This window comes from Trichoplusia ni, unplaced genomic scaffold, assembly GCF_003590095.1.
Source record: "Trichoplusia ni isolate ovarian cell line Hi5 unplaced genomic scaffold, tn1 tig00001170, whole genome shotgun sequence".
NCBI lineage: Eukaryota > Metazoa > Arthropoda > Insecta > Lepidoptera > Noctuidae > Trichoplusia > Trichoplusia ni.
The window spans coordinates 1-26,409 of NW_020800101.1; the positions used below are offsets into that span (position 1 = coordinate 1).

The window sequence follows — 26,409 nt, forward strand, 5'->3', positions numbered from 1 at the left end:
GAATAAAACATTGGTGCATGAATAATCGGTGCTATATTAACATTTAACCTAACAGACAATACTTACAGACAAGAATTACATGCTAAGAGAAGAAAAGGAAAGGACACAGTGAGGCAGAGAGCACCTTCAATTGAGTGCGTTCAAGAAGAAAGACAAGAAAAAGCAGCCCACGCCTCAGGAGCCCCCTCCACCAGAGCATGTATGTCATGACCCCAGAGGTATGAAACATTATCATGGAATAAAATAAAAAGACTAAAAATTTTGGCTAATTTGTTCCTGTAACAATGTCTTTTTGAGATGGTATTTAAATGCTTGTTTTGTTTTCAGACGTCGTAATGGTGGAGGGAGATCATTCCAACAGCGTGTGGCTGCAAACTTGAAACATCCTCTAAAAGCTGTAGTGGTATGCATAGGCACCACAAGGGGGCAAACCATGGAGCGAAGACCGCGATTCATTAGGTTGTGTTTCCAGGTCAGCCTGTTAAATAGATATTCTGGCTTTTGACTATTAATAATGGCAAACAACATATTGGCCAAGTGAAGCTTCCTCCTGGCAGCCATCTTTAATAATTTAAGTTCATTTATGTATGGTGTTACATGGCTTCTTCGAGGAATATTAATACAGAAACGAGCACAGGCATTTTGGATCCTTTGTATAGCGTGATCCGTTCTGGTAAGAAGGCATGGTCCATACACTATGTCGCAGTAGTTTAACTTGGTTAGAATGAGACTATCAACGAGTTGTTTACGCAATGGATACTCAAGTATTTTCTTATTCCGTATAAAACCTTAAGCCTATAAAAACAATTCTGCAGAACTTTGTTTACGTGAGCCTCGAATCGCAGCTCGGGATCCATGACCAGTCCCAGATTGCATGCCTGTTCGACTCTCTCAATCTTCTCGCCCCTGACAACCAATGCAGGGTCCGCTGATAAAATTGAACTCACTTGGTTCCTAGAACCCAAAACCATAAATTTGGATTTAAGGGGGTTAAGAACCAGAGAATTATTTTCCGACCATACAACCACTCTGTGCAAGTCCTCGTTAATTTTCTGCACATAGATTATAGCCCGCTTTTAACGAATTCGGATAAAATAAGCCTTAATAAGTTAATCCAAAATATCAGCTACTTTCATTCCAAATTTCATCGTAACCAGTCGTTTAAGAGTGAAAAGCCAACAGGACTAATTTTGATTGTAAAACTTTTCATATAAAACATATTAATAGAAACAGACAGGATTTAAGTTTGTTACTCACATTGAAATATTCCCATTATAAAGTTGTAAAAGTTCTATAAATTAAATCCTCTTTCGGTATTTGTATTCCTATGGATCCCGGAAAACCACAGTCACCGTAGTTCATGATCAAAGATTCAAGATTCAAGATTCAAGATTTATTTATTGTTTGTCACAGGTGGAAATTCAGCTCTTAAAATAAGTGTTATAACAAAGTATCACTGTAACATACCCATGTGGTGTACAATCTTTAAAATTTACAATTACTTGTCAAAAGAAAAACAAAATGAAATCATTAAAGTAACATAATAACCATTAGAGAAAATAAATTAAGTATGAAAATCAATTGGTATTTGTCATAATTATTGCATCATTAACGTCATATTAAATAAATTTTAGTCAAAAACATTTGTCACTGAATTAATTGATGTCAAAAAAAAGAAATAGAATAAATAAAAATAACAATAATATAAATCGTCATGACAAGTGTACAAAATAGTCAAGGCAATATAATATTCATTACCACTACATTACAGATAAATACATTAAACAATAACTAACACTTTTCATTATCATAATACCATTAAATAAATTTCAGTCCAGACATTTGTCATTAAAGAATTCATTAATTGTATAATATGCTTTCTGTATCAGTAGTTTTTTAAGTTTGTATTTAAAAGTAGCTAATGTTTCGGTGGTTTTAATAAAGTCTGGCAATTTATTATAAATTTTCACACCCATACCAAATATGGATGATTTAAACTTAACTGTTCTACTCTTAGCTGCCTTAAGGTCATTTTTATATCTTGTACTTCTCAAACTCAAACAATAAAGGAACACATATACATATGTATACGCTGATAGATTTCTCAATTTCCGGATTATTTAAAACATGTTTATCCTCTCCAAATGCGATGCTTATCAATAAACACAAAATTGTAAAAGAGCCATTCTAAATCCAAAAGGATACTATAAAATATTATATTTTAACAATGTAATGTCACTAAGTTAAGTCTTAATGGTGAAATAAATTTATGATTTTTTTAATTATCCAAAAATATAAGGAAAATATAATTAAGAAACTGAGAGTTAGCAGAATTTCAATAGTCATCAACTCTAAAGAATTTCTAATCTTTGTGTCACGGGGGGTTTCCCAATTATTCAAGTAACATACACAAAGACGTGACGCGTGAATGTTATTTCTTCATCTTTAATATAAGTATACATATAAAAATGAATTGCTGTTCATTAATCTCGCTAAAACTCGAAAACGGCAACCAATGTCATGTCCTGTACTGTACCTACATTCCTATCAAACTTTTGAGATGTTTTGTTTGCTATCATAGTTTTGAATGTAAATTAAAATATTTTTTTATTTTTTCACATTATCATGTAAATTAAAATATAACATGATGATGTTTCTTAAGGAAAAAACCTTATAAGAACCACGAGATCGGGATCTACGCGAAAGAAACCGCGGATAACAGTTAGTATTAGATAAAGTTTGGACTCACCCTGATAGGCACATCGGTGTATTCATTGAGGAACATGTGCAGCTGTGAGATGCAGATCCGAAGGTCGCCGTCGGTGAACTCGTAGGGGATGTTGAACCCGAGCGGGCCGAACTTGCGCCGCTCCAACACCACGCCGTGGAACAGGCACAGCGCGAACAACAACCACTGAACAATACATTAATCTTTACATATATAAAGCTGAAGAGTTTGTTTGCTTGAACGCGCTAATCTCAGGAACTACTGGTTCAAATTGAAACATTCTTTTGAATTTCGTGTTCAATAGACCATTCATCGAGGAAGGTTTTAGGCTATATAACATCACGCTGCAACTAATAGGAGCGAAGATACAATGAAAAAAGTGGCAAAAACGGAGAAAATTATTCAAAAATTCCTAACTTATATCTTCTAACCACGCGGACGAAGTCGGGAGCAACAGCTAGTATATAATATTACACAAGTTATTAAATGATTAACGATGACGCGGTGGGGTCAGCTCATGAAAGGACTGCTATTGGGTCCAAAACTAGTCGGGAAACAACGATTAATACGAGTGAGTTAACCGTTGCGTCATCTCATAATGAATCATTCTGATGATAGTTACTGTGCTTTTGAAACATGCAAATGTTTGTACAAATAATTAAAACACCAGCATTCACTTTTATCAGGTACAAACTATGGTGTCACCATTGTAGCATACAGCTATCTATACATACTAGGAACACATAGGAACCATTGTATACATACATACTAATAGTCTAAAACTACTCATGTTTTCTTAATGAATTTGGATTTTACGTTCCACACAAAAATCTCAGAAACCTAACTACTCACGTATTACCTAGAAAATGAAGGAGAAAACTAATGTACCTTAAAATTAGGAACTTTAATATCCTGAGAATTAAAGTAGTCGATGAAGTCCGGCACTTGGTTCATGTAGGCCTTCAGTAAGTTCGCTTTGATGCCTCTAGGAGGCTCCACTGTCATCTTGTAACCTGTGCCGTTAATATACAATATTGTAACGACTACGAATTAAGTAGAATTATTATAGCTAAACTATATTTGTATGTAACAACTTATATGTAATTTCCCAAATAAATAAATTTGAATTTGAATAATAAACCAAAATACTGCCCTCCGCTGGTTATAAGGATAGGGTAGGTTTGGTCATTGCACAGAACGCTACATAGATAACTCCTCAAAAGTACGTGCACTTAGAGATAGGAATATTTTTTTCATGTCTTTCCATTTTTTTTTTAATATACCTGATCAATTTCGTTGCAGGTTCCAAGATAGCTGAAGGTTACCACTAGGATATACCGAGCTTGAATGTTACAGGAGTTGCAAATTTGCAATGACGAGCATGTGTGAAGGGCTAGTCCGATTAAGAAAAAATCGGGAGCTAGAAGTGAGTTGTTCAATTCTCCTTATCCTAACTTTACCATAACCTGCTGCAGTTAATATTAGCCTGAAGTTCATCAACTAATAAATAAATGACACTTCGAAAAGTAGTTACCATTCTGCAGTAAGGCGACGGGGAAGTGCGGCGAGGGTGTGGAGGTGAGCCAGAGACGGAAGTCTTTGTGCACCAGCTCAGGAGTTATGTGTTCCACGTTCAGCTCCAGCACCGGCATCCAGGACGGGGACAGGTGGCAATTCTGGGTTAATGGACTACGTTATTGAAGAATATCAGGATATTATCCTGGTATGAACCAGTGTCTTGGCTGTAAGGCGTATATTTGTAGACGAACTACGGAACATTGAATAAAGCTAAGAAAATGTACCACAATTTACACCACATCGCGAATACTCAACACAACTTTAATGGTCTTTAAAATGTAAAACATGTAAAATGATGACCTAGTCAGAAAATTATAAAAATATCCGAAAATGTTTGTGCGTAATCATGAAATCACCAGTGCTGTTGAAAAAACCAACTATCATTAATCAGGTCAGTTTATTTTTTGTTAAAACAAAATAAACTGACCTGATTAATGATACTTAAAATATCATCTAAAAAATTGTATGGCTTACCTGGAAGAACACCCAGTTGCCAAAGTCGCAGCCGACCCTCATCATGGCCTCGGCCAGCGGGCCCTGACCCTGTCCTAGGGAGATACTCTCGAAACGTTTGCCCATCTTCATCTTGTCCGCGAACTTCAACAGATCTAGGGTTAAAGAGAATAGCAGGAAACTGAAGTGAGGAGGTGGTCAGCGGTCATTAGGTATAAGAGAGGCAGGGAGGGGGGGTTTTAATTATGATCAGATTTAATATGAATTACGTGAGGATTTTATTAAATATCTATATCTAATCAAAACAAGGATTATATTCGTTAGTGCGAGAGTCGCTTTAAAGGGAAATATAACTACTGAGTGAAAAATATTCCAAGTGTCGGGAAGTTCGTGTCTTTAATTTTTACATTATCTATTTTTTATACGACCAATCTAGTCGAAGGAATAACAAAACAGCAGCGTTACCCTAAAAAATATTCATAAAATTACGTCTATTCATTAGAGGTTACGCAAAGTAGGCGAAACAAACACCCTTTATGAGCATTCGTTCTTATTAAAAAGTCGGCGGCATCGTAAAGGCATACATTTGAGCGTCTATCTCCGCGGCGGGAGTTCAAACGCGATTACTACAGCTTTGAGTTCAGCCGCTATCCACGTTCACCGTTATTACTCCCTCAAAAGACTCATGACTTCACACTTTATTAAAAATGTACCTATTTTTTAAGACAAGATGCCTAGCAAAAAAGGGCGTTAAAAATGTTCTAAGAAAAATAGAGGGGTTGTTTAATGGAACTTTATGAAGCGATCATTTAAAAAAGTAATTTAACGTAGGTAGGAATAATGTAAATTTTAATTATTTTTAAATCAAAAGCACACGGTAATTAACGGGATTTTTAAAACGTTTCCCGCATTAAGGAATTTGATTCTTTTGTCGCGGGGGGTTTACAAACATACAATTCATCACATCAAAAAGACACCCAAACCCAGGACAAGCATTGGTGAATCACACAAATGCTTATCCTACGCGGGGCTCGAACCCGCGACACGACGCGCTCTGTGGGTTTGGCGAGGCTACCTCAACCACTCGGCTATCCATGCAGTCCGTGTTTACTGTATGTGTGTAAGGTACCGAACTCCTTGTAAACGGCTAGAACGATTTAAATGATTTTTTAATGCTGTTGCGAAATTCCGATTTGAAAGCTATTTCAAAACAAAGTATGATTCTTAATTGTATTAAATGTTAAGAAATAACTTTGCGGGAAAAACAACATTTGCCAGGCCAGCTAAAAATTAATATATTTTCGTCAATTCTTCAGTATTTCTGATAAAAGAGTATAAATGTTACAAAACCATAATTATCATTTAATCAGGTCAAACAGTGGTCGCTTTGTATGTGAATGTATTCATGTATGAGACAGGCTCAAAGGCGAGCCGACGTCGCACTGTCTGATAAAACTTAGATAAGAGTTTAACTGTTACAGCGGGTAGAGCCTGAAGTTCACATATAATAGTTTTACTAAGTTCTAGACTGGATTATATCTTGATTAGGTAAGTGAATCATCTTGATTGTACGGATAGAGGAGTTGAGTTCATCACTGCGCGGTGTGTCGCTTATTCCATCTCCGCTTGAAAAACAGTATTTGTGTGATCCACGCATGCTTGTTCTAAGTCTAGGTATCTTGAATGTTTGTAAAAACCCCTGCGACACAAGTATCTAATATCTAAGTATGGAAGGGCGAGAGTTAAAAAAAGGAAGAATACTTATGTTCATATTTTTGGCGTGTGTTGTCCTAAATAAATAAACATTTGGCAATGTGCGTCATACCAGCAGCGGGGTCGGTCCCGTGGAGAGCACGAAGATGATGGGCGCGAGCGGGTCGGACTCCCCGTACAGCGCCGCCAGGTCCGCCGGCTGCGGCTCCACGAAGCGCGCACCCAAACCCATCACCACGTAGTCCTGGGGACAACGCAAGTGGCAGCAGGAACCATACTGAAGTTTCGGTCGGTGTATGAAGAATCGCAACGCATTGCCATTTGCCATACACCGACACAAAAACGCGGAGGACGTAGCACGGTGGTTCAGGTTTAGTCAGTAAGAGTCTGATACTACCCATTTCCTCCCCCGAGGGAGCGGGTGTTAATGCGGATTGAATGCGGAAAAAGGGTGATTTTCTGAAATGGTTATTTGTTTCTACCGATGAACGGGCCCAAATCGTGACATTGTGAAAAAAATAGATATTTATTTGTCACTCATGCAATTGATGAACGTAAAAGCAAATACTAAAAATAAAGAAGGTTAAGGGTTGATTAAAAATTTGACCTTTGTCTTTAGAATCGTTATTAAAGCGGCAACACAAATACATCATCTGTGGAAATCCAGCGTGGTATACAGCCAGACAAAGTGATAAACAGCGGTGACTCAATAACAGGCACCCGTTTTACCCTTAAAGCACGGAGAGATTAACATGACAGCACACATCCGTAAAATTTTGATAAAGAATTAGAGTAAACTAGCAGAAAGCCGAAGCTACTGCTTAATTTATCGCGAAAAATTTACATGCGTGGACGGAAAGTCGGAAAGTGTTACACTGCAATAGCGGAGTCACAAATATAAAACTTCAAATGTAATTCAATGGCGTGTAACGACTTGCTAAGTCCAGCAATTCAAGGAGATGACGATGAATGGAAGAGATAGTACTGACCTGTAAGCCAGGTATGAGCTTGTCAGGTCGAACGCACTTGAGGACGAGCAGCTTCTGGAATGCGTCCAGCTGGCTGTCCAGCGGCTTCGGGTACGGCAGTCTGGGAGAAGGGGATAGGGGTTACATGGGTAAACTAACTAAAATACTGGTACACATTATTATAATAATATGTACCTTAAACTATCGGACATTATTTTTTTTTCAAAAGAATGGTTATTATTTATTATCAGTAAGTACTACACTAAAAAATCACTTATACTAATAAAGAGCATAAAATTAAACTAAATGTAGAACATAATAAAACGTCACTCAATCATGCACTCTCATGTACTATTGTTACAGTATAGTTTCCAAAATAAAAGTTTTTTAAAATAATGAGTACCCCTTTAAAGATCTTTAGATTATTCAGTTACACGTTGTTTAAGCCGGCTTAAATGCAACTTAATGTACTTATTAAGTAGTTCGACTAACTTGTGCGGAGTATAAGAGTCGTAGAAGGTCTTGAAGTATTTGGAGTGGTGGTGGAAGTCCTCGAGGAAGGTGTGCATGGTGGGCACGGTGGCCAGCTGCTGCATCTCGAGCCACATGCGGGGGGAGATCCACTTGGGCTCGGGGTTGGGCTTCTCCTGTGACACAAAGCAATAATTAAGGTCGTAACTTCAAATCCAGCGGCCAAATATGTAGTTATATTATTGCTATGGAAGAGACTCCGCTCTATGACGTGTAACATAAAAGTAACCCGAGTTACTCGTTATTACATCAGCTACTAAAAAAGAATCAAAATATAAGTTTTTCTTTTAGAATTCATAGGCATACAGTAAAAACGGTAGTTACCGTAACGAACGGGCACTCCAATTTTATATTCATGTATCATCATAAGTAGCCTCTAACTTCTACGACTGATGATTGAAACAGCAGCCATGTTACCTTTTTAATTATGGCGCTGATGGCCAACAAAGCCTATACGGGAGTGACAACGCCGGTCGCAATGTTTGCAGGCAATATATTTATTAAAAACGACTCCCGCACTAAGGAATTCAATCCTTAGGTCGCGGAGGTTTTACAAACATACAACTCACATGCACAAAGACACCCAGACTCAGGACAAGTATTCGTGGATCACACAAATGCTTGTCCTACGCGGGGATCGAACCTGCGACACGACGCGCTCAGTGGGTTTTGGCGTGGTGACCTCAACCACTCGGCTATCCGTGCAGTCAAAATATATATAGACTAGCTTTTCGCCCGCGTCGATGTCGGTTATAGGTATCGCGTTTCCAAGAGAACTCTTCAAAAGTCCGGGATAAAAAACTATCCTGTGTTTTTTCTCAAGGTCAACTCTATCTCTGTACCAAATCAGTTCAGTGGTTTAGACGTGAAAGCGTAACAGACAGACAGACAGACAGACAGACAGACAGACAGACAGACAGACGGACAGAGTTACTTTCGCATTTATAATATTAGTAGGGATATAAGACAAAGCAACACCCACCGCATCGAGTTTGGCTCCGTTGAGGAAGTAATTGAACTCGGTGATCCTGATGACGCCCTTGTCCAGCAGGATGCGCGCGCACAGCAGGAACGCGAACAGCAGCTTGTGGCGCTCGAACAGGCTGCGGCACACGTTCTGGTACAGCAGGAACGTGAAGTGGACTATTATCACGTCCACGCGCTCCACTATGTCCTCTGGTGATAACGAAACAGAAAGAAACATGACAAATTGATTTTAGTTTTATAATGATGACGCGCCGAAGCAAACCCGACGGGGTGTTATAAGTTTGACGTGTGTGTGTGTATGTGTCTGTCGGCATCGTAGCTGCCAAAACGGGTGATCCGGTTTTAAAGCGGTTTTTTGGTTTGAAAGGTATGACAGTCGAGAGTTTTCTTGGCTATGTTTGGTGGAAATCGGTTCAGGTCTTCAATGTCATCAGGTCGTTTGTTAGGTGTGATAGGAATGTTACACGCTCAGTTTACTTGCAACATATGTGGGATCGATATTTGAAGCACGGGATATTTGAAAAAGGCTCGAAGGTATGAGACGTTACCTTGGTCTACCTTTTAGTAAACCCATCGAGTTTGGGCTCATTGAATTTGTCTTGACTAGTTCTGTTCATGTCTCTCATTTGGATCGGGGATTTTTAAATTTTAATTAAACAAAAAGAAATGCTAATCGCTCGATGTTGATCTAAAATATCTCGATTCTCACCATTGGGCTCGGTCTCAGCCATGGACCTGACGAAGAGCTTGACAAACCACTCGAGCGAGTACTGGTACATGGGGTCCACGTTGGACATGTCGGACAGGCAGAAGAACAGGATCTGTCCGCGGTTGGCCACCGGCACGTAGCCGCTGCGGGCCTCGTCTATCTCCAGGGTAGTGCGTTCGATGTCCTCCACTTTTATCTATAGCATTCAAATAAGATATTCAATAACTTTAGTTTTTGATTCTTGTTAAATGTCTATTTTTTACTGTCCTTATTGTAAATGGCAAAAGGATGGTTTTATTATACTGTGGGCCATCAAAAGTTAACCAAGGAAAAACACTTCTTGCAAAAATTTGAATATTTTATTAAAAAATCATTATAAATTTCCGTCAGATGACGAGTTATAGGTAAGACACTGTTTTTCTGGTCATGTTACAGTAAACAGTTTTTTCAAGGATTAAGGAAAACATTTACAGAAAGATTTTATCGTTGGACTATATCGCAATATTCAATATACTTCAATAACTCATATCAAAAAAAAAATACGGGAATGGTCAAATGGTCAATCAATTTGCGATATTAAAAATGCAAAAACCGTGTAATTTTATTAAAGGATGTTAACCATCCTTTAATAAAATTCTTCATTCATTTATTCTGAGTTTATGTTCGTATAGGATAATTTGGTATCTGCAGCGGGCTGCAGTACTCACGATGATCTCGGCGCTCTTGATCTTGATGGCCTCGAGCGTGAGGATGAGCGGCAGGTCGTCGACGGGCGAGCCCTCGCTGTTGGACAGGCCGTACAGGATGTCGGCCTGCATCTCGGCCAGCTGCGCCGCCATCTGCGCGCGCGACACGATGAGCTGGCCGCGCTGCTCCTCCAGCTCCGGCCGCTCCTGCGCCACCACGATGGACAGCAGCTGCTCCGCCAGCCCGCTGCACGCACAACTGAGGCTTAGACACGGCTATGACCCAATTTATACCTTATTTCATTAAGTCGGTGAGTTTAATGCTGTCTTGCACTTTAAACAGATGCATAGCGAGCGGAATAGAGGAGAGATAATGTGCCCAACTAATTAAGAAGACTTATCCTATCTGCCTAATATAACTACTCAACACAACAAGCTGACAACTCTTGTCTAATAGAGAAAATTCGAGCCGCAAAGAAATTAACAAGAATTATAAAAGGCTATTGCTAGCAGCTTAAACAGCCTAAATGGCGGCTAAAAAAATAAAATAGCCTATGTATTAATCCAAGATGCCAGCTACCTCCATATAAAACTCCATCTAAACCGATCCAACTGCCAAAGCACGAAGATGCAACAAACACTCGTATAATTTCGCATAAAGTGTGATTTTATTATTGTTGTCAGTGCAAGCTATTAGTTGTGCGTTACCTGGGCACCAGCGCGAAGTTGACGACCATGACCTTGACGGAGGTCTCTGGCGTGTACTTGGGGTTGGGCAGCTTGGTGGTGATGTAGAGTCGGAAGCCCGCCATGAAGGGGATCAGGGAGTCGCCCAGCTTCAGCACCAGCTGGCCCGCTTGACGGAAGTATTGACGCTGGAGTGGAAAACAGATTATTTTTTTGCTATTTACATTAACATCAAGTTTCAAGTTCCGTTTTTCCCAACCATGTGTTATCCCTTAGCTCAGTGGGTTTAGCGTGGTGACAAGCCACTATATTTTCTTCTATTAAATTAGTAATAAAAGGGTATTTGGCAAAAAAATCTGTTTATTCCGTGAAACAGTTTTCTTAAATAAAAGATGAAGGGGATACAGTGTCATAAAATCAAAAATGAGTGACGTCACCACAACGCGTTTTATAAGCAAGTTATGTTTTCAACCCCCACTACCATACATTTCATCATCTTCAGTGTTTTTATCCTTCATAATTATGAGGTTAAGTCAAATACCATATTACAGTCGCTTAAAGCTAATCGATTAGCTTTTTCTATTACCTATTACAATTCTATATCTATACTCTTGGAGTATAGATATAGAATTGTATAGGTCACTCTTACCTTCAGTACTGGGTCCAAGGCGGGGTCCAACTCTTGGCCGACGTTCTCCAGTAGTATCGGCTTCCCGAACCTGAGCGCAGACTCGAAGTTCCGCAGCAGGTCGCGGTCGTTGGGCTTGCATACCACTAGGCCTTCCAATTTGCCCTACAAGCAGAAAAATTAAATTAAAAAAAGTTGGTAAAAAAAAAATATGATTTTTATATTTACATGCTTTTAGAGACTCTGGGCGTCTATGTGCATGTGAGTTGTATGTTTGTAAGCCCCCCGCGACACAAGGATAAAATCCCATAAAGCGAGAGTCGTTTTAAAAAAAAACAGAACTTATATTTGGTTAATTCTGTCCACTTCAAGTCCTTCCTCCTATTTTAAAGTGTTTTATTCCCAATCGCCTTATAGTTGATTGAAGTAAGTACCATAGCCCGTATCCACTTGTTGGCCTGCGTCTGCGGGTCGATGATGAGCGGCCAGCGTCGCGAGTTGGACATCAGTACTGCGGACTCCACAGACATGGGGTCGCGCGGGAGACCGTACATCTGCCATGTCCTGCGATACAACGCGATAATACCTTGAGGAACTGTTACCTGTATGACTCACTACTTAATATTTATATTATGAAAACATAATAATTAATAGATTTTTAACTTTCTAGTTCGTACAGTCGTGATCCTTCTTACAATCCTCCGTACTAAAACTAGCTATTTCTTCTTTTGTCTCCCGCTTGCTATGGAGGGAAGTGGAACATTTTTTCTTACTCCTCCTCTTTACTATTTCTGATTAATTTCGTTGCGGGTTCCAAGGCAGTTAATTGTTCCCCCTGGGAACCGAACTTAAGTGTTTCGGTGGTTTTCGTTGGTTTCATTGTAGATCCTGGCTTACAGGAGTTGCAATGATGGGCATGTGTGGCGGGCTAGTCCCATAAAAAAAAAGCACAATTTAACGTGCGTTCTGAAACTCTCTTCTGAGTTTCGGAATGACAGAAATGGTTATCGATCCACGGACCGATCGAAATTAGACTTGTTTAACCTATGGTCGATAAAGTTGTGCAGTTGTAACTTAGCCACGAGCTCCTCAATTAATATAAGTTTATAAATTAAAGAGTATCTCTAACCTGATCTGCACAGCATCGCCCAACACGGAGAGCGGCGTGGCGCCGGGCGAGTGCGGTAGCTTCACTTTCTAGAAACAATACACTCAAATGCATTCCCCGAACGACTAACGTAAGAGTAACATAAAATACTAAATCCTACATGTTCAATGAAAAAAGTGCTTGAATTAAATGAAATAGTTTATTCTGCTAATATGGTAAATGTTTTATGTATAAATAATAAGTAACAGTGCTACTTATCTTTTGTTTTAAATAGTTGGAGTCCAAATTTTGACAACACCACTATATCTGATAAATCGTGATAGCTAGATAGTCGTAACATCTCATAAATTTATGGGGCACTTATTTGCACTTATATTTTTCTTTAGACTACTTGTACGGAACCCTCAGTGTTGCCAGTCCGACTATCACTTGACCGGTTATTCAGTCTTATTAACCATAACTGGGCAATAACCATATATGAGCAGGGTTCTAGTGATACGAAGTAAAAAAAAATTGTATTGTTTTAATGATAAGTTAAAATATGTAATTGTTTTGTGTCCCAAATAAATAAATAAATACATGTTAAACCAATATATTTACCACTAAGTGATCAATCCAGTGTGTCAGGAGGTCTCTTCTAAACTCGTCAGTAAACGGTGTGATGTAGCCCACAGCACCTTGAAAGCAATATCAATGATTAATTAAAATGAATACTGTAATTTCAGGTGAATTGAAAGTGATGACATGAATAACAGCACGTTTGTAGAGTTCGACACCCAAAGGTTAAAATCATAAAACCTAGCTGAGGCTCTGTTGTTTGCCCGTCACCAGACTGTCTCTATGAACCGTGTTAGCTAGACTTTAGACATGCGCTAATTTCGCCACCAAACTGTTTTGCAGTCTGACGATTTTTTGTTTCTTTTCTGTATAATATATTCCACGACACTTAAAGTGCGTGATAACGCGCCTTACGGCATATTAAGACATTCCATTTATACGTATACTTTGTTGATATATTAGAAATACTCACAAGCGCTGAGCAATATATCTCCAATCAAGTTGACGATCGCGACGCTCAAGTCTTTGATAGTTTTGATCCATCTGACGCGTTCGCTCGACAGCCCGTTCAACAATCTGAAATAAATTACAAAAACAATGTAATTACATACTATTTAATTTCTCAGCTTATAGTAGTTCTAAAAAAAGAATTACTGCTTGTGATAGCAAGAGATATGACTTCAAATTAATAAAATCAAAATTGTCCTAAACACTGCTGCAAATGTACGGATAGCCGAGTGTGTCGCGGTTTTACCCCGTAATACAAGCATTTTTGTGATTAATTAATGTTTGTCCTAATTCTGGGTGTCTTTGTGTATGTGACTTGAATGATTTAATGTGGAAGCAGTTTTTTAAAAGAAGCAGAATAGAGATGTCAGTTTTGTATCTATGGCAATATAATCAAGATCTACAAGAACATGTACTCCCAAATTCATGGTCCACTGCTCTTTAATGCCGGCTTTTCGTAAGTAAAATGCTCTTTAATAGGTGACGGAAAGATGATTATGCAGTGTACCTTTTTTTTATTTTAAGGCGGGGGTATCCTCATGGACACCCACTCCCTCGGGGTAGGAAATGGGTAGTGCCGGACTCTTACTGACTAAACCTGAACCGCTGTGCTACATCCTCCGCGCTTTTGCGTCGGTGTATGGCAAGTTGCAATCCTTCATACAGTAACACAGTGTACCTGTTGGCGCGGTCCATCCTGGCGAGACAAAGGTTGATGTCCTCCTCCATCCGTTTCCGCTCCTCCTCCTTCTCCACGAGGTACGCGTTCAGCTTCGCGATGCCCTCCAGCAGCGCTATCATCTTAGCCTTCGCGTTCGCCAACATCGCTGGTGAACGATAAAGCATACTACATGTATGACTGACTGGTCCTAGTGTTTAGTGACCCTGACTGCTATACTGGAGGTCGTGGGTTTGAATCCCACGCAGGACAAATGTTTATTTTTTTATGTTATATTATTTAGTAGGTAATGTTTAAATTTTTTTATGTATAAGTGTAAGTTGATTATAAGTTCATTACACAGTTGAACCATTGCAAAGGTTTTGTGGGGCTTAACTTATTACATACTTATTTGTGTGAAAAAAAGACTGTAAAAGACAGATTGATGTCAGACTACATGACGCAGAATAGTCTCTCTGTTTAACACCCTACAACAGTATTCGTTTTAGACTTGGTTGTAGTCCCGCAGTACTAGACAGACAGATATAGATGTTGTCCTACCCTCGACGATGGCGAGGTCCCTGGTGGCCCTCTCCAGCGCCTCCTTCTTGGGCGCGACGGCCTTGTTGACGTGGTAGAACTTGTACATGGCGTGCACCCACATGCATAGAGACTGGCACGCCTTCGACACCTTAAAGATATACCATATTAGCATCTAAGTGGAAAAAAGATAAATATCTAAGGTGCTGTTATCCCTACTATTATGAGTGTGAAAGTAAGTATTGTTACGCTTTACTTCACCGATCATTATAAAACTTCGTACACAATATGTACTTGTAGCGATGAGAAGTACGCTACTGAGATCACTGAGCAAGAAGTCTTTCAAGCTTTTTGCGTATTTTTGTCTGATTTGATTTGACTGCTTAGTGGTTAACCACGCCAAACCCACTTAACGCGACATGTCGCGGGTTCGACACCCGTGTAGGACAAGCATTTGTGTGATCCACGAAAGCTTGTCCTGAGTCTGGGTGTCTTTGTGCATATAAACTGTATGTTTGTCGAACCCCCCGCATCGCAAGCATTAAATTTCTTAGTGCGGGACTCGTTTAAAAAAATCGTTCTTCTTCAATCTTCTGTGTATTCTCAAAACTTAGTATTTACCTTAATAATCTTGACGGGGTCATAGTCAGGGTTGACGACGAAGCGCTTGAGCTTCTTGATCATGTCCTCGGTGATGGACTCCTTGTCGAACTTCATGAGGGAGTCGAGGAAGGCGGTGGGGTCGGCCAGCATCTGTGAGCCCGGCTTCCAGTAGTTCAGGACCTTCTCGCCGTATGCCGCGCCTGGCTCCTGTAAGGGTAATTGGGGAACATTGTAGACTTGGTTTAGGTTTAGTTTGTGTGTTTTTCTGTTAATGCAGATAGAAACTGGAGTTCAAGCTATGCCCAAAACATAATCAGGATAAAATTTTCACGGCCAAATTTTTTTTTCAATATGGCTATTTCTAAATTGATTTTTGAAAATTACTTTTTCACTACATTTTAGAGCGTGTATCCACATTGTAACACTTAAAAAAACGGCGTTTTCTATCTCTACTGTCGCACCAACACTCAGCTCTGAACTTTCAAGTTTAAATTAAGATGTCAAAATTGTAATTTTTTATATGAATGCTTTACAGCGTCACTTTACCAGGACGTACCATTATGTACGGGAGTTGATCACATTAATTTCTCCCTCACCTTGATGGGTTTGATATCGAAGACGACGCAGAGCGACTCGATGACGAGCACGACCCCCTGCGGCGGTTTCTTCATGGCCTTCACCTCCACGATGTCGTTGCGGTTCAGCTCCTGCAGCGCCTTCTCGGCCGCGCGGAGGGCTGGCATGGCCTCCTCTGGGTGTTGACGATACATCTTAGTATTGATTTATGTAGTCACTGTATGAAGATATTTGCTATTGCTCTGTGACTTATAATCAAATTCCACAGGTCGGAGTGCCCTGATTGCTTATTTAAATACGCAATAGGTGACTGCTTTCATTCCGATAATGCCACCAAAAAAAAACCCTTCAATTAAAATATGTTAAAATAAATAATATAAGAATAATGATTAAATTACAATATAAGCATAAATAAATTCAATAATATATATAATATGCATATATTCATATATGTGTATGCATTTATATACACATATGTTATACATACATACGTGTACATACATGTATAAGTGTGTGATGTGTATAATATACCTATATATAAGACTAGCTGTTGCCCGCGACTTCGTCCACGTGGTTAGAATTTTCCACATTTTCCATTGTATCTTCGCTCCTATTAGTCGCAGCGTGATGTTATATAGCCTATAGCCTTCCTCGATAAATGGTCTATTCAACACAAAAATAATTTTTCAAATCGAACCAGTGGTTCCCGAGATTAGCGCGTTCAAACAAACAAACAAACAAACAAACTCTTCAGCTTTATATATTAGTAAGTATAGATATAGATAAATAGAATAGTGTGTAAGATTTAGTGAGTAAGTAATTCTATAAGTACTGTAATTGTATTGCTGTGCCCTAACAGGGTATCATGTATGTACCTTTAAGTTTTATAACATCTGTATCCACTCATGATCGCAATAAATATTTGAAGTTTGAAATATTTGAAGAAGTTTGAACTTTGAACTAAATTATTTTTTCACGTAAAGTAGCTATCATTTGATCCCACAAAATAGATTCATCAAGTTTAGCTGAGTACTTTTTTATTTGAAGTCGGATAAATGTTTCGTAGTTAAAACAAAATTATTGGTTTAACCAATCTAAACCACAATAAGTTGTAGCAGTACTTTACATAGCTCAGCCTTCCGGTTTCTGTTATTAAGTATATGTTACCTAAGTCCCGCTGCGCGTCTTCCGTCATGGCTGCGTTGATGGCGGCCATCTTCTCCGCCATCACCGTCTCCTTCTCCACCTTCTCACGAGCCTCCTCAGCTATAGCCTACAGATACAAAGAGGTTATATTGCTTTATTTATGAACGAAGTGATATTATTTAATTTTATAACTATCCAAGCAAATAATTTCTTCTTTCGCAGCAAAAGAACTTAGGAAACTGGGAGCTAGCCTTTTTAGCAAGGCACCAGTATTTTACGAGCAGCGACTGCCTATCTGACCTCCTCCCATTACCTGGACAACACGATACTGACTATGGGAGACAGACTAGTTGTTAGACTCCCTAGCTTCGAACTACCCGTATCGTGTCAAAAATATATAAATAACAGCAGAGATCCACAATTTAACATGCCTTCCGAAATACGTAGAAACTCGTTACGACATAAATGGTCACCCACCCACGGACCTAACGTGTCAAGTGTAGCTTAACCTGTGATCGATTAAGATGTGCAGTTATAGTTGAGCCACGAGCTCCATATATCTGAAGCACAAGCCCCTTCATTATATCCCCTTGTGATGGCATATGGGTAGTGCAGTAGTACTCACGGTGTCGGTGGCTATCTGCTGGATGACCTGGCGGGTCTCCTCGGCCGCCTGCTCCATGAGCGGCTTGAGCTCGGCCAGCTCGATCTGCAGCTGCTTCACCTCCACTCCGTCTGGTTCAGCTTGTCCAGACCTGGACAATTAAAATAGATAGCCTTATGTTACTATTTACTGTCATTAAGCGGGTTAGTCACGCCCGTCTGCACGACTAGTTGCGGACCCAACTGCAGACCGCCAGTAGTGATTAAAAGTTCATTCAATAATTCTCATGATATTTGCTAGAAAAATATTTATGGATTTTTCTTTGCTATTTATTTATTTATTCAATTAAAACATAAATTAACGCACAGGGCCAAATCACTTACATTTTAGATTTCAAATCAAATTACTTTACTTTTTGGTTACCAAATCTTCCAAAAGGCTAATTTTATGGAATATGTTATAGTAACATAGGTTTATGGTTGCCTGTGGTCTACAAAAAGATCCCAGAAGGTCTCAAAAGTAATTTAGCCCAGCGTTGGTTTTGCCCAGCAGTGGGCTAAAAAATATATCTGATAGTTACCAGTCTTCAACGCGTTGGACTCAGTGAGGATGGCCTTCTGCTTCTTCTTGAACATCTCGGCGTAAGCGCCCAGCATCTCCATGTAGGACATGGGCGTCACGTAGTTGATGCGGTTCAGCTGCTCCTTGAAGTGCGCGCTCGCGTCCACCACCGTCTGGTGCGCGAAGCAAGTCATCGACTGCCAACAAAGGTTGTAGGGTCAATTGAAGGAAGATATATGTCATTCGGCTGTAGAAATGGCATAGGCTACTATTAAACTGGGAAAAAGGGTAGTATGGGGAATAAAGAGGAGTCTATGTTTATATGAAACTTTTTTAATGGAGTTCGGATTTGAAATGAGTACTGGGTTTTTCCCGCGGTTTTTCCCGCGTAGGACCGGTCTTGCGGTAAGTTTTAGGTTTTCTATTTAAAAAACGTACTCATTTTTTTTATATTCTACGCAATTTTTACAAATTTTCTCACGTTTGCCTGCCCTGGACTTACCGGAATATTCCAAGACTAAAATAAGCCAAATTGGTCCAGGCCTACCTACTACAGATTAACGAACAGACTAACTACAGACAAACGAACAGCAATTCATTTTTATATATAAGATGTGCACAGAGAGTTTGGGTATTTCGATTTTGGGTAATGGGGGGTCAACGCTACATTTCACTCCGGCATTTCCACGGAGACGGGAACGACCGCGGTGGAAACTGAAGTCCACACGGACGGAGTCGCGGGCAACAGCTAGTATTGTAATATAATATACTTACCACCATAGCATGCAAGACGTCCTCGGAGGCGGAGGTGAGCTCGCCCATGCTCTCGAAGAAGTGGTAGGCGACGGACTCCAGCGCGGTCTTGGGCCACTCGCTGAACCAGTCGATGGTGCAGCAGTTCACCAGCGACGGGAACTGCCGCAGCCGGGCGCGGAACACCTGCTCACGTCCAAGGAAAATAGCCTTGCTAGATTTTACTTAGTTGGTTTTAGGGTCTATTACTGCTAACCTGCTTATGTCAAATTATTTTACTGTTCTGATGGAGATGATGACAATTTCTTTTCAGTGACCATATTTTATAATAATGAATAAGTATTTTTTTTAACGTTCCGCAACGACAAATTGGTCTAATCTCAGTTACGTAACTTTAAAGCAGTTTATCTTTGTCAGTATTTATTGTTCAGAAAATCAGTGCAAAAATCCGTGTCCCAATGGACTTATTATTCCTTATTATTCGTTTCGTTTCATTTTTTGTTAGATTTGAAGATGTATTGACATCTTCAAATCTAACTGATTAACTACATATACGTATATTTTTACTCTTATTCCCAACTAGTTGTTTCCCGCGGTTTCACCTGCGTACTTCCCGATCTGGTGGTTATTTTACTGTTTTAATTTTTTTCTTGTGTTTGCCGTAATTTTCCATATTTTCTTCCCTGGACTTTCACGCATATTTCATGACTGGAATTAGCCAAATCGGTTCAGCCGATCTCGGGTTTTAGCAAGACTAACGAACGGCAATTCATTTTTATGTATAGGATCATCATTCCCTACCCTATCTTCAATATCGACCTATCCTATTGTACAGACCTCTCCAATAGGGCTCATGACGATGACGATGTGAAGGTTGCTGCGCACCCTCCTCTGGAAGCAGGCGAACAGGTTCGCCTTGGTGGCAGTCAGGTTCATCTCCATGACGGCGTGACGCACCGCCTGGTAGATCTTGTCCAAGTCCTCCACTTCATATATGTTGGGTACGTCGCCAGAACTTAAGATGTTGTTCAGGTCTTCGAGGAATGATTCCATTTTTATCTGAAATTTATTAGAGGTACTTAATAGACGAGATTTTTACAGATTAAAGTTTTAGACCGAAATGCAGCCTTTTGGTAATGTAAGTTTTGAGATATTGCATATAAATGATTGCACACGAATTAATGTTTCTCACTGTATGCGATATCTATTATAAGGTCATCTATGATGTTTTTAAGGCTTGAAGCATAAATCATAACATATAAATTTCGTGTCAAGTTGTTTGTCCGCGATGGACCTCAAAACTTTTTAATATTGCTGTGTCGTCGTCGTTCAGGCGGTACTAAGTTAGCCGACTCAGCTGGTTACTATTATGATTCTTAGACCATTATTAAAGTGTCTGCTTCTATTCATATTGTACATCTAATATGAGCTTCTCTAGTAAGTTCGTAGTTTTCTCGTTAGTTACTAGTAGCGGTGTTACTGTGCATCAGAGAACAGGAACACGATGCCGCGGTTCTCCACGCCCGCCTTCATCATGGTCTGGCGCAGGTCCTCGCGCCACTCCGACACGCCGTACGCCTTCGTGATCTCGATCTGGAAGCAGGCCAGCTCGGCCATGTTGGCGGCCAGCCGGGACAGGGACTGGCGACTGGGGACAAAGCTGTTGGTTTAAATGACTGGTATGTATCCAGATATCAGATGAATTGTGCGATATGTGACGCGGTTTGGATTCCTTGGAATTAAACAAATATTTTGTTAAGAATGCTGTTCTGTAAAATCGAGGATAAATGTGGTGAAACGTTAACTAACCCGTGCCCACTTCGTTTAGTGGTTTTTAAGGGTGCAACTTATAACGTCTTCAAATGAATGATCGATGATTAAAAAACTTACTATTCTCGTCAAAATCTTTAATAATCTCTAATATAAAATTCTCGTAACACAATTTTAGAAGCCATACTTCTGCTTTACGGCTTGACCGATGTTTATGAATTTTCCGAGAATGTCTGCTATTCATCATCTATCATCATCCATCTACCCTATCATTTTATTACCAAACTACAAAATCTTTTCCCTATACCACGAACTTCAAACAGTCTATCTGACAAAGCCTCAGCTACGGCTAGCTAGTAGTACGTGAGGGTACCAGATCCGCCCATGCCCAGCAGCAGCGCGTTGGCCATGGGCTGGCGCATGATGCGCGCCACGCGACACAGGTGCGCCACCGCGTCCTCGAACAGCACCAGGTCCAGCGGCGCCGTCGTCGCCATGTTGTACTCCTCCAGGTAGTGCGACAGGACCTCGTCCAGCTAGGAACAGTGCTAGCTATATTACACAAGGTAATCCTAGCACTAGGCAGTCTGGCTACCACAGTCACGCTAAGGTCAGAATATTTTGCAGCCAATCGACGCATTCAATAATCAAAATCGAAAATAAAAAGTCAAAAATGGTTTATTGCTTTTAAAAGATTACATTCATAATTCTTGTGTTCGGAGCTTCCCGGTAAGCAAGTAGGAAAACGAGGAAACAATTTCGAATGGATACATTCGAAATCGTTTCCTCCGGAACAAACACAGACTCCTCCTTCACCTTAACCTTTTATGATATTTTATACAGCAAAAAGTTTTTTGCATACTTGTTTACATCGTTGATAAAAGTGAGATATTTTGAAACACACGTGATAATCCTTACTCTTCAATACTTAAGATCAGTTCATCAAGCAGTCCGTATCCTCACCTCTTCCTGGTCGACAATCTCGACGTACTTCTTATCATCCGTCCCGAGGTCCATGAAGTCCCCGAACAGCATCAGCCGGTTCGCGAGGATATCTTTAGGGTTTTTACCAAACTCCGAGCGAATCTTACTGTTTATGAGTCTGTAAATATGGGCACCGACGGTTATATCTATTAGTCTATTTGCCTTTTATGTTTGATAGGGACACAAAGCGAATAATAACAGGAGGCATTTTATCACGTGATATAACATTTAACTATGTTACAGCTGTCACATTCTTATCGTCTTGAGTCGAAACTCATGACATAACAGCCTTGGCCTTTTTTCTCGTTTCGTTAGAAATTCAGATAATAATTTAGATTGAGAGGCAGTAGGACATGCTAAATAACTGCAAAGGTTCAAATAAAGGGTTATGAAGTACTGTTTGAACTTCAAAATGTATCGTAAACTGAAAATCGTAAATTTCAATTTAATGATTTATATATAAAAGCCAATTTACAAAATGATAATGAAAAGAATGATCGTGACTATCACGTAAAATTTTGCCCTGTATGGCAATTGAGCCTAGTCTTGCATTGAATATAATACTGTATTGCAGGGTATACATACTTGACGAACCACTGGCGATCCTCGTCGTTGACCAGCCTGTCTGGTACACGCGCAGGTGCTCGTGGTACCACAGCGGATCACGTCGTCCTCATGCTGACCATCACACAACAATGCCAATGGATAGGAAGGATTTTAAATCCTTGTATTTTGTATTTCACAAACATTCAAGTCACACAATTTCACAAAGACACCCAGACTCAGAACAAGCATTCGTGGATCTCAGAAATGCTTGTCCTACGCGGGGATCGAACCCGCGACACTAGTGGGTTTGGCATGGTGACCTCACCACTCGGCTATCCGTGCAGCATTTGTTTAAACACCACAAGGCAAGCAGACATGACTGTGATATTGCTCCGAGGCTACCACTAATCACATCTCTTAAACGTCATTTAAATATATTTTCAGTTTTCTTTTCTTATCACCATGTCTAGGCTATTAGGTTTCAGAAAGACTGGTTAGAATGCGACGTCAGTCTTTACATAATGTTGTCTGTCTGTCAGTCTATTGTAAAACATATTTATTTGAAAGCAAATCTTATTTTATCGGTACTGTTTCTTGCAAGACTTCGTATAAATTTTATTCAGTTAATTGCTGAATCTTACCCTGTGAGTGAAAAAACATTCTCGGCAATTTTAACTTCATATTCAGTACGATTAATATTGACCTACCTTCACAATCTTAGGGTCCATCATGAGGACCCTTGGAACACCTTGCTGAGGTCCGCAGGTTGAAGGTGTAGTGCGACTTGGTGGGCGTGGGAAGCAGCTCGTCCACTAAAGAGGTGAAGATATCGATGGAGCTCTTGAGGAAGGGCGGCTCCCGGATGGTTACTTTAGGGTCCATGTTCTTCGTCCAAGATTTGAGGATCACCTCGAATATCCCATACTGAAGGATATTACAGAGATATTATAGTCCCAAAATACTTGACAAATACTCCAAATTTCGTTGTACTGTTACTAATCTCGCTAAAGACAAATGCTCTAAAAAACTATTATTAATTTTCACCCGAATTCAATAACTTCTAGAATACTTCCTACACACACTGTCGCCCCACACAGCAGGCTTGCAAGTGTGCGGCGATCTTACTGGCCAGTCTTAATTGCCAAATCAACTTCTCTTTAAAAGAACATATGGCTTGGAATGGTCAGGTCAACTTCACTTTAAAAGGTCACGCATTTTAGTAAATTTTAGTTTTAAAGACAAAAGGAGTATACCTTGCTGGAGTACTCCATCTCAGTGAAGGAGATATAGTGAAAGTGCCTCATGAGTCGCATGGTGACGGGGTTGCGGCCGCCGCCGGGCGGACCCATCGCCGCCACGATGCCCACGTCCACCAGCGTCTTGAACTCGCCGATGTTGTGCCGGTCGTACCACCCTGAGTTATTACTATATCTTTGTTGCACGCCAAACACGACATACGATCAGGACTTTGTACATAATGAGCGGTCTTATCACTGAAACCTGTATATGCAACTTGCATAACATTCTAGGGTAACTTATGGTGGCGTTATAAAGTGCTAAGCAACCATCGACCAAAGGAGGGGAACTCTGCACGGTGGATAAAATTTAGTCAATAAGAGTGAATGTGAGGAAACGTGGATTCCAAAAATTTAAATCTGACATCGCCAACCCGCAGTGACCGAAAAGGGGCCTGTACCCAGCAATAGGACGCATATCGGCTTGTATCAACCTTTGTCCTATTAACTATCTTGTTATCACGAGTTGATAGAAAAAAAGAGGGCAAATAATACACATTAGCAAGAACACTTGGCTGTCCCCAGTCAAGCCTTGGTCATAACAATATCTGTGATTGGTGGTAGTGTCCATTCCTCACGTTGCTCACTATTGGGCCAGTATCACGTACCTCCGAAGTCCATGAACTGCCTGAGCAGCTCGATGGGTGGCTGCGCCCCGAACACCTCTAGGGCGGGCATGTTGAGGTCGTCGATGAAGAACACCTGCCGCTTGGTGGGCGGCGGACCGAACACGCCGCGGCGGCGACGCTCTAGCTTGCCGTCTATCACGTCCTGAGAGGCGGACAACGGAGAACAGGTGTTATGTCCTGATGGTGGTTAAGGACAGGTTACAGGAGTCGGGGATGACTGAGAGGGCGTTGGTTTGATGATTTTGCCAAGCTTATTGGAATGTTGGTCTAGTGGTAAGTGGCCCTGACTGCTATATTCGAGGACCTGGGTTCGAACCCCATGTGTGATTAGCATTATCAGTTGTACTCTGTCTGGGTGTATTTTATCTATATTATATTTTTGTTTAGAATTATATAAGTATGTCTATCAGTTGGTATCTAGTACTAATCGTACAAGTTTTGCTTGGTTTGAGACTAGATGGCGTTGTGTGAAAGTTCTGGATATATTAAATTATATTCCTGAGGGACGCGCTATATAGAAAAAAGGCGGTCTATACGCAACAGTGAATGATTCCAGACCAGCACGATGTTGTACCTGCGTCTGGTTGGCGGAGGTCCTGGCGGAGAAGACGAGGAACTCGCAGATGAACTTCCTGTGCAGGCCGCGCGACAGCTTGGCGTGGATGGTGACGGTCTTGCCGGTGCCGGTGGGGCCACGCAGATCACGTGGTTGTAGTTCACGATCTTGTAGCCCAGGATGGCCGCGCTGCGCACGTTGTCCATCGTCGGGACCTCGATGTCTGGACATTAGGCAAGGGATGAGGCGGACTAAGTGTATCAGAGTATTATCTATTTAATCTTTATTGTTTTCTTGCATATATTTTCTAGTCCCGTTTGTTCCTACGTTTTAAACACTCACATTCTTGTTTGTTTGTTGTTTCGGTTGGATTTTTGATACTCAATTTTGAGGCACTTCCCGATAAGCTAACATTCTGAAATTTTCAGGGTAGCTTCAAAAGGGATGACAACGCAACTTACAACAATAAAATGACTGTACCGATAATTTGATAAAATTTGAATGAAGTGACATTTAAAAACGTGGGCGTTTCGATTTTTTAATCTATTATTTAAACTTAGTTATAGGAAAATAATACGTTCACAATCTTTTACATTTATTTAAGTACCTAAAAGTCCGTTAAGTGTCCGTTATCGTCGGATTAGATTCACATAAAAGGCTAATAAATTCACGTTACAAAGTATTTTCGCTTACGCTTTCGGTGATTGGCATTTACTGTGTAACCATAATTACCAACTCGTAGTAGAGAGAATGAGTACTGACCGGCGTACTGCCACTCGGGGTCGACGACGTAGGTGCCCACCTTGGCCATCCAGCTGTACCAGTAGGGGTTGGCCGGCTCGCCGTCCTCTGTCGGGTCCGTGAACCCGCCGTCATGGAGACTGCACTCATACGGAAAGTTTTTCTTGTGAGATGACGTCAGATAGTAGGGTATGGAAGGAGAAGTCATGTTGCGCCGTCCCCAAATAAAGTAATTTAAATTTAATGCACAATGCACGTGTACAGAGGCGGACTTAATGCCTTAAGCATTCTCTACCAGTCGACCTTAGGGTGATGCAGAGTTAAAAAAATGGTAGATGCACTGGACTTATTACTAATGGTAGATTCACGAATTATTGGATTATTGAGAAAGTAAGAAGCAACTTTTTGTATAAAAAGACTTTTTGTGTAATAAGCTTAATAAAACCACTTAAGTATTGTAGTGGGGCTAAAAAAATCTCTTGCTAGTAAACGTACTGGTACGATATTTTAAGTCATTGTATGCCGTTCATTTTTTTATTTCCAATAGAAGAAAAAATACGTAAACAATATTTTTGGAAACACGTCTGATGGACTGAACAGTTTTTC

The 26,409-nt window shown here is 40.3% G+C and overlaps 1 protein-coding gene across 1 annotated transcript; it reads right to left on the minus strand.

The window, feature by feature from the left end:
* Window positions 1–2,287: 2,287 nt before the first annotated feature.
* LOC113507240 (dynein heavy chain 1, axonemal-like) lies at window positions 2,288–26,011 on the minus strand. The gene is given in 41 exon segments (XM_026890109.1): window positions 2,288–2,914; window positions 3,617–3,741; window positions 4,263–4,404; window positions 4,781–4,914; window positions 6,585–6,605; window positions 6,608–6,716; window positions 7,462–7,561; window positions 7,933–8,087; window positions 8,954–9,147; window positions 9,668–9,863; window positions 10,375–10,600; window positions 11,062–11,228; window positions 11,690–11,833; window positions 12,103–12,232; window positions 12,798–12,865; window positions 13,377–13,453; window positions 13,807–13,910; window positions 14,521–14,668; window positions 15,061–15,190; window positions 15,661–15,849; window positions 16,239–16,393; window positions 17,386–17,491; window positions 17,990–18,093; window positions 18,096–18,119; window positions 18,549–18,726; window positions 19,304–19,468; window positions 20,120–20,360; window positions 20,763–20,930; window positions 21,416–21,588; window positions 22,016–22,154; window positions 22,622–22,664; window positions 22,667–22,693; window positions 22,696–22,714; window positions 23,290–23,318; window positions 23,321–23,344; window positions 23,347–23,506; window positions 23,836–23,996; window positions 24,486–24,648; window positions 25,081–25,202; window positions 25,205–25,285; window positions 25,825–26,011. Coding segments are annotated over 41 exon segments (5,214 nt in total). The 3' UTR covers window positions 2,288–2,728.
* Window positions 26,012–26,409: the final 398 nt, after the last annotated feature.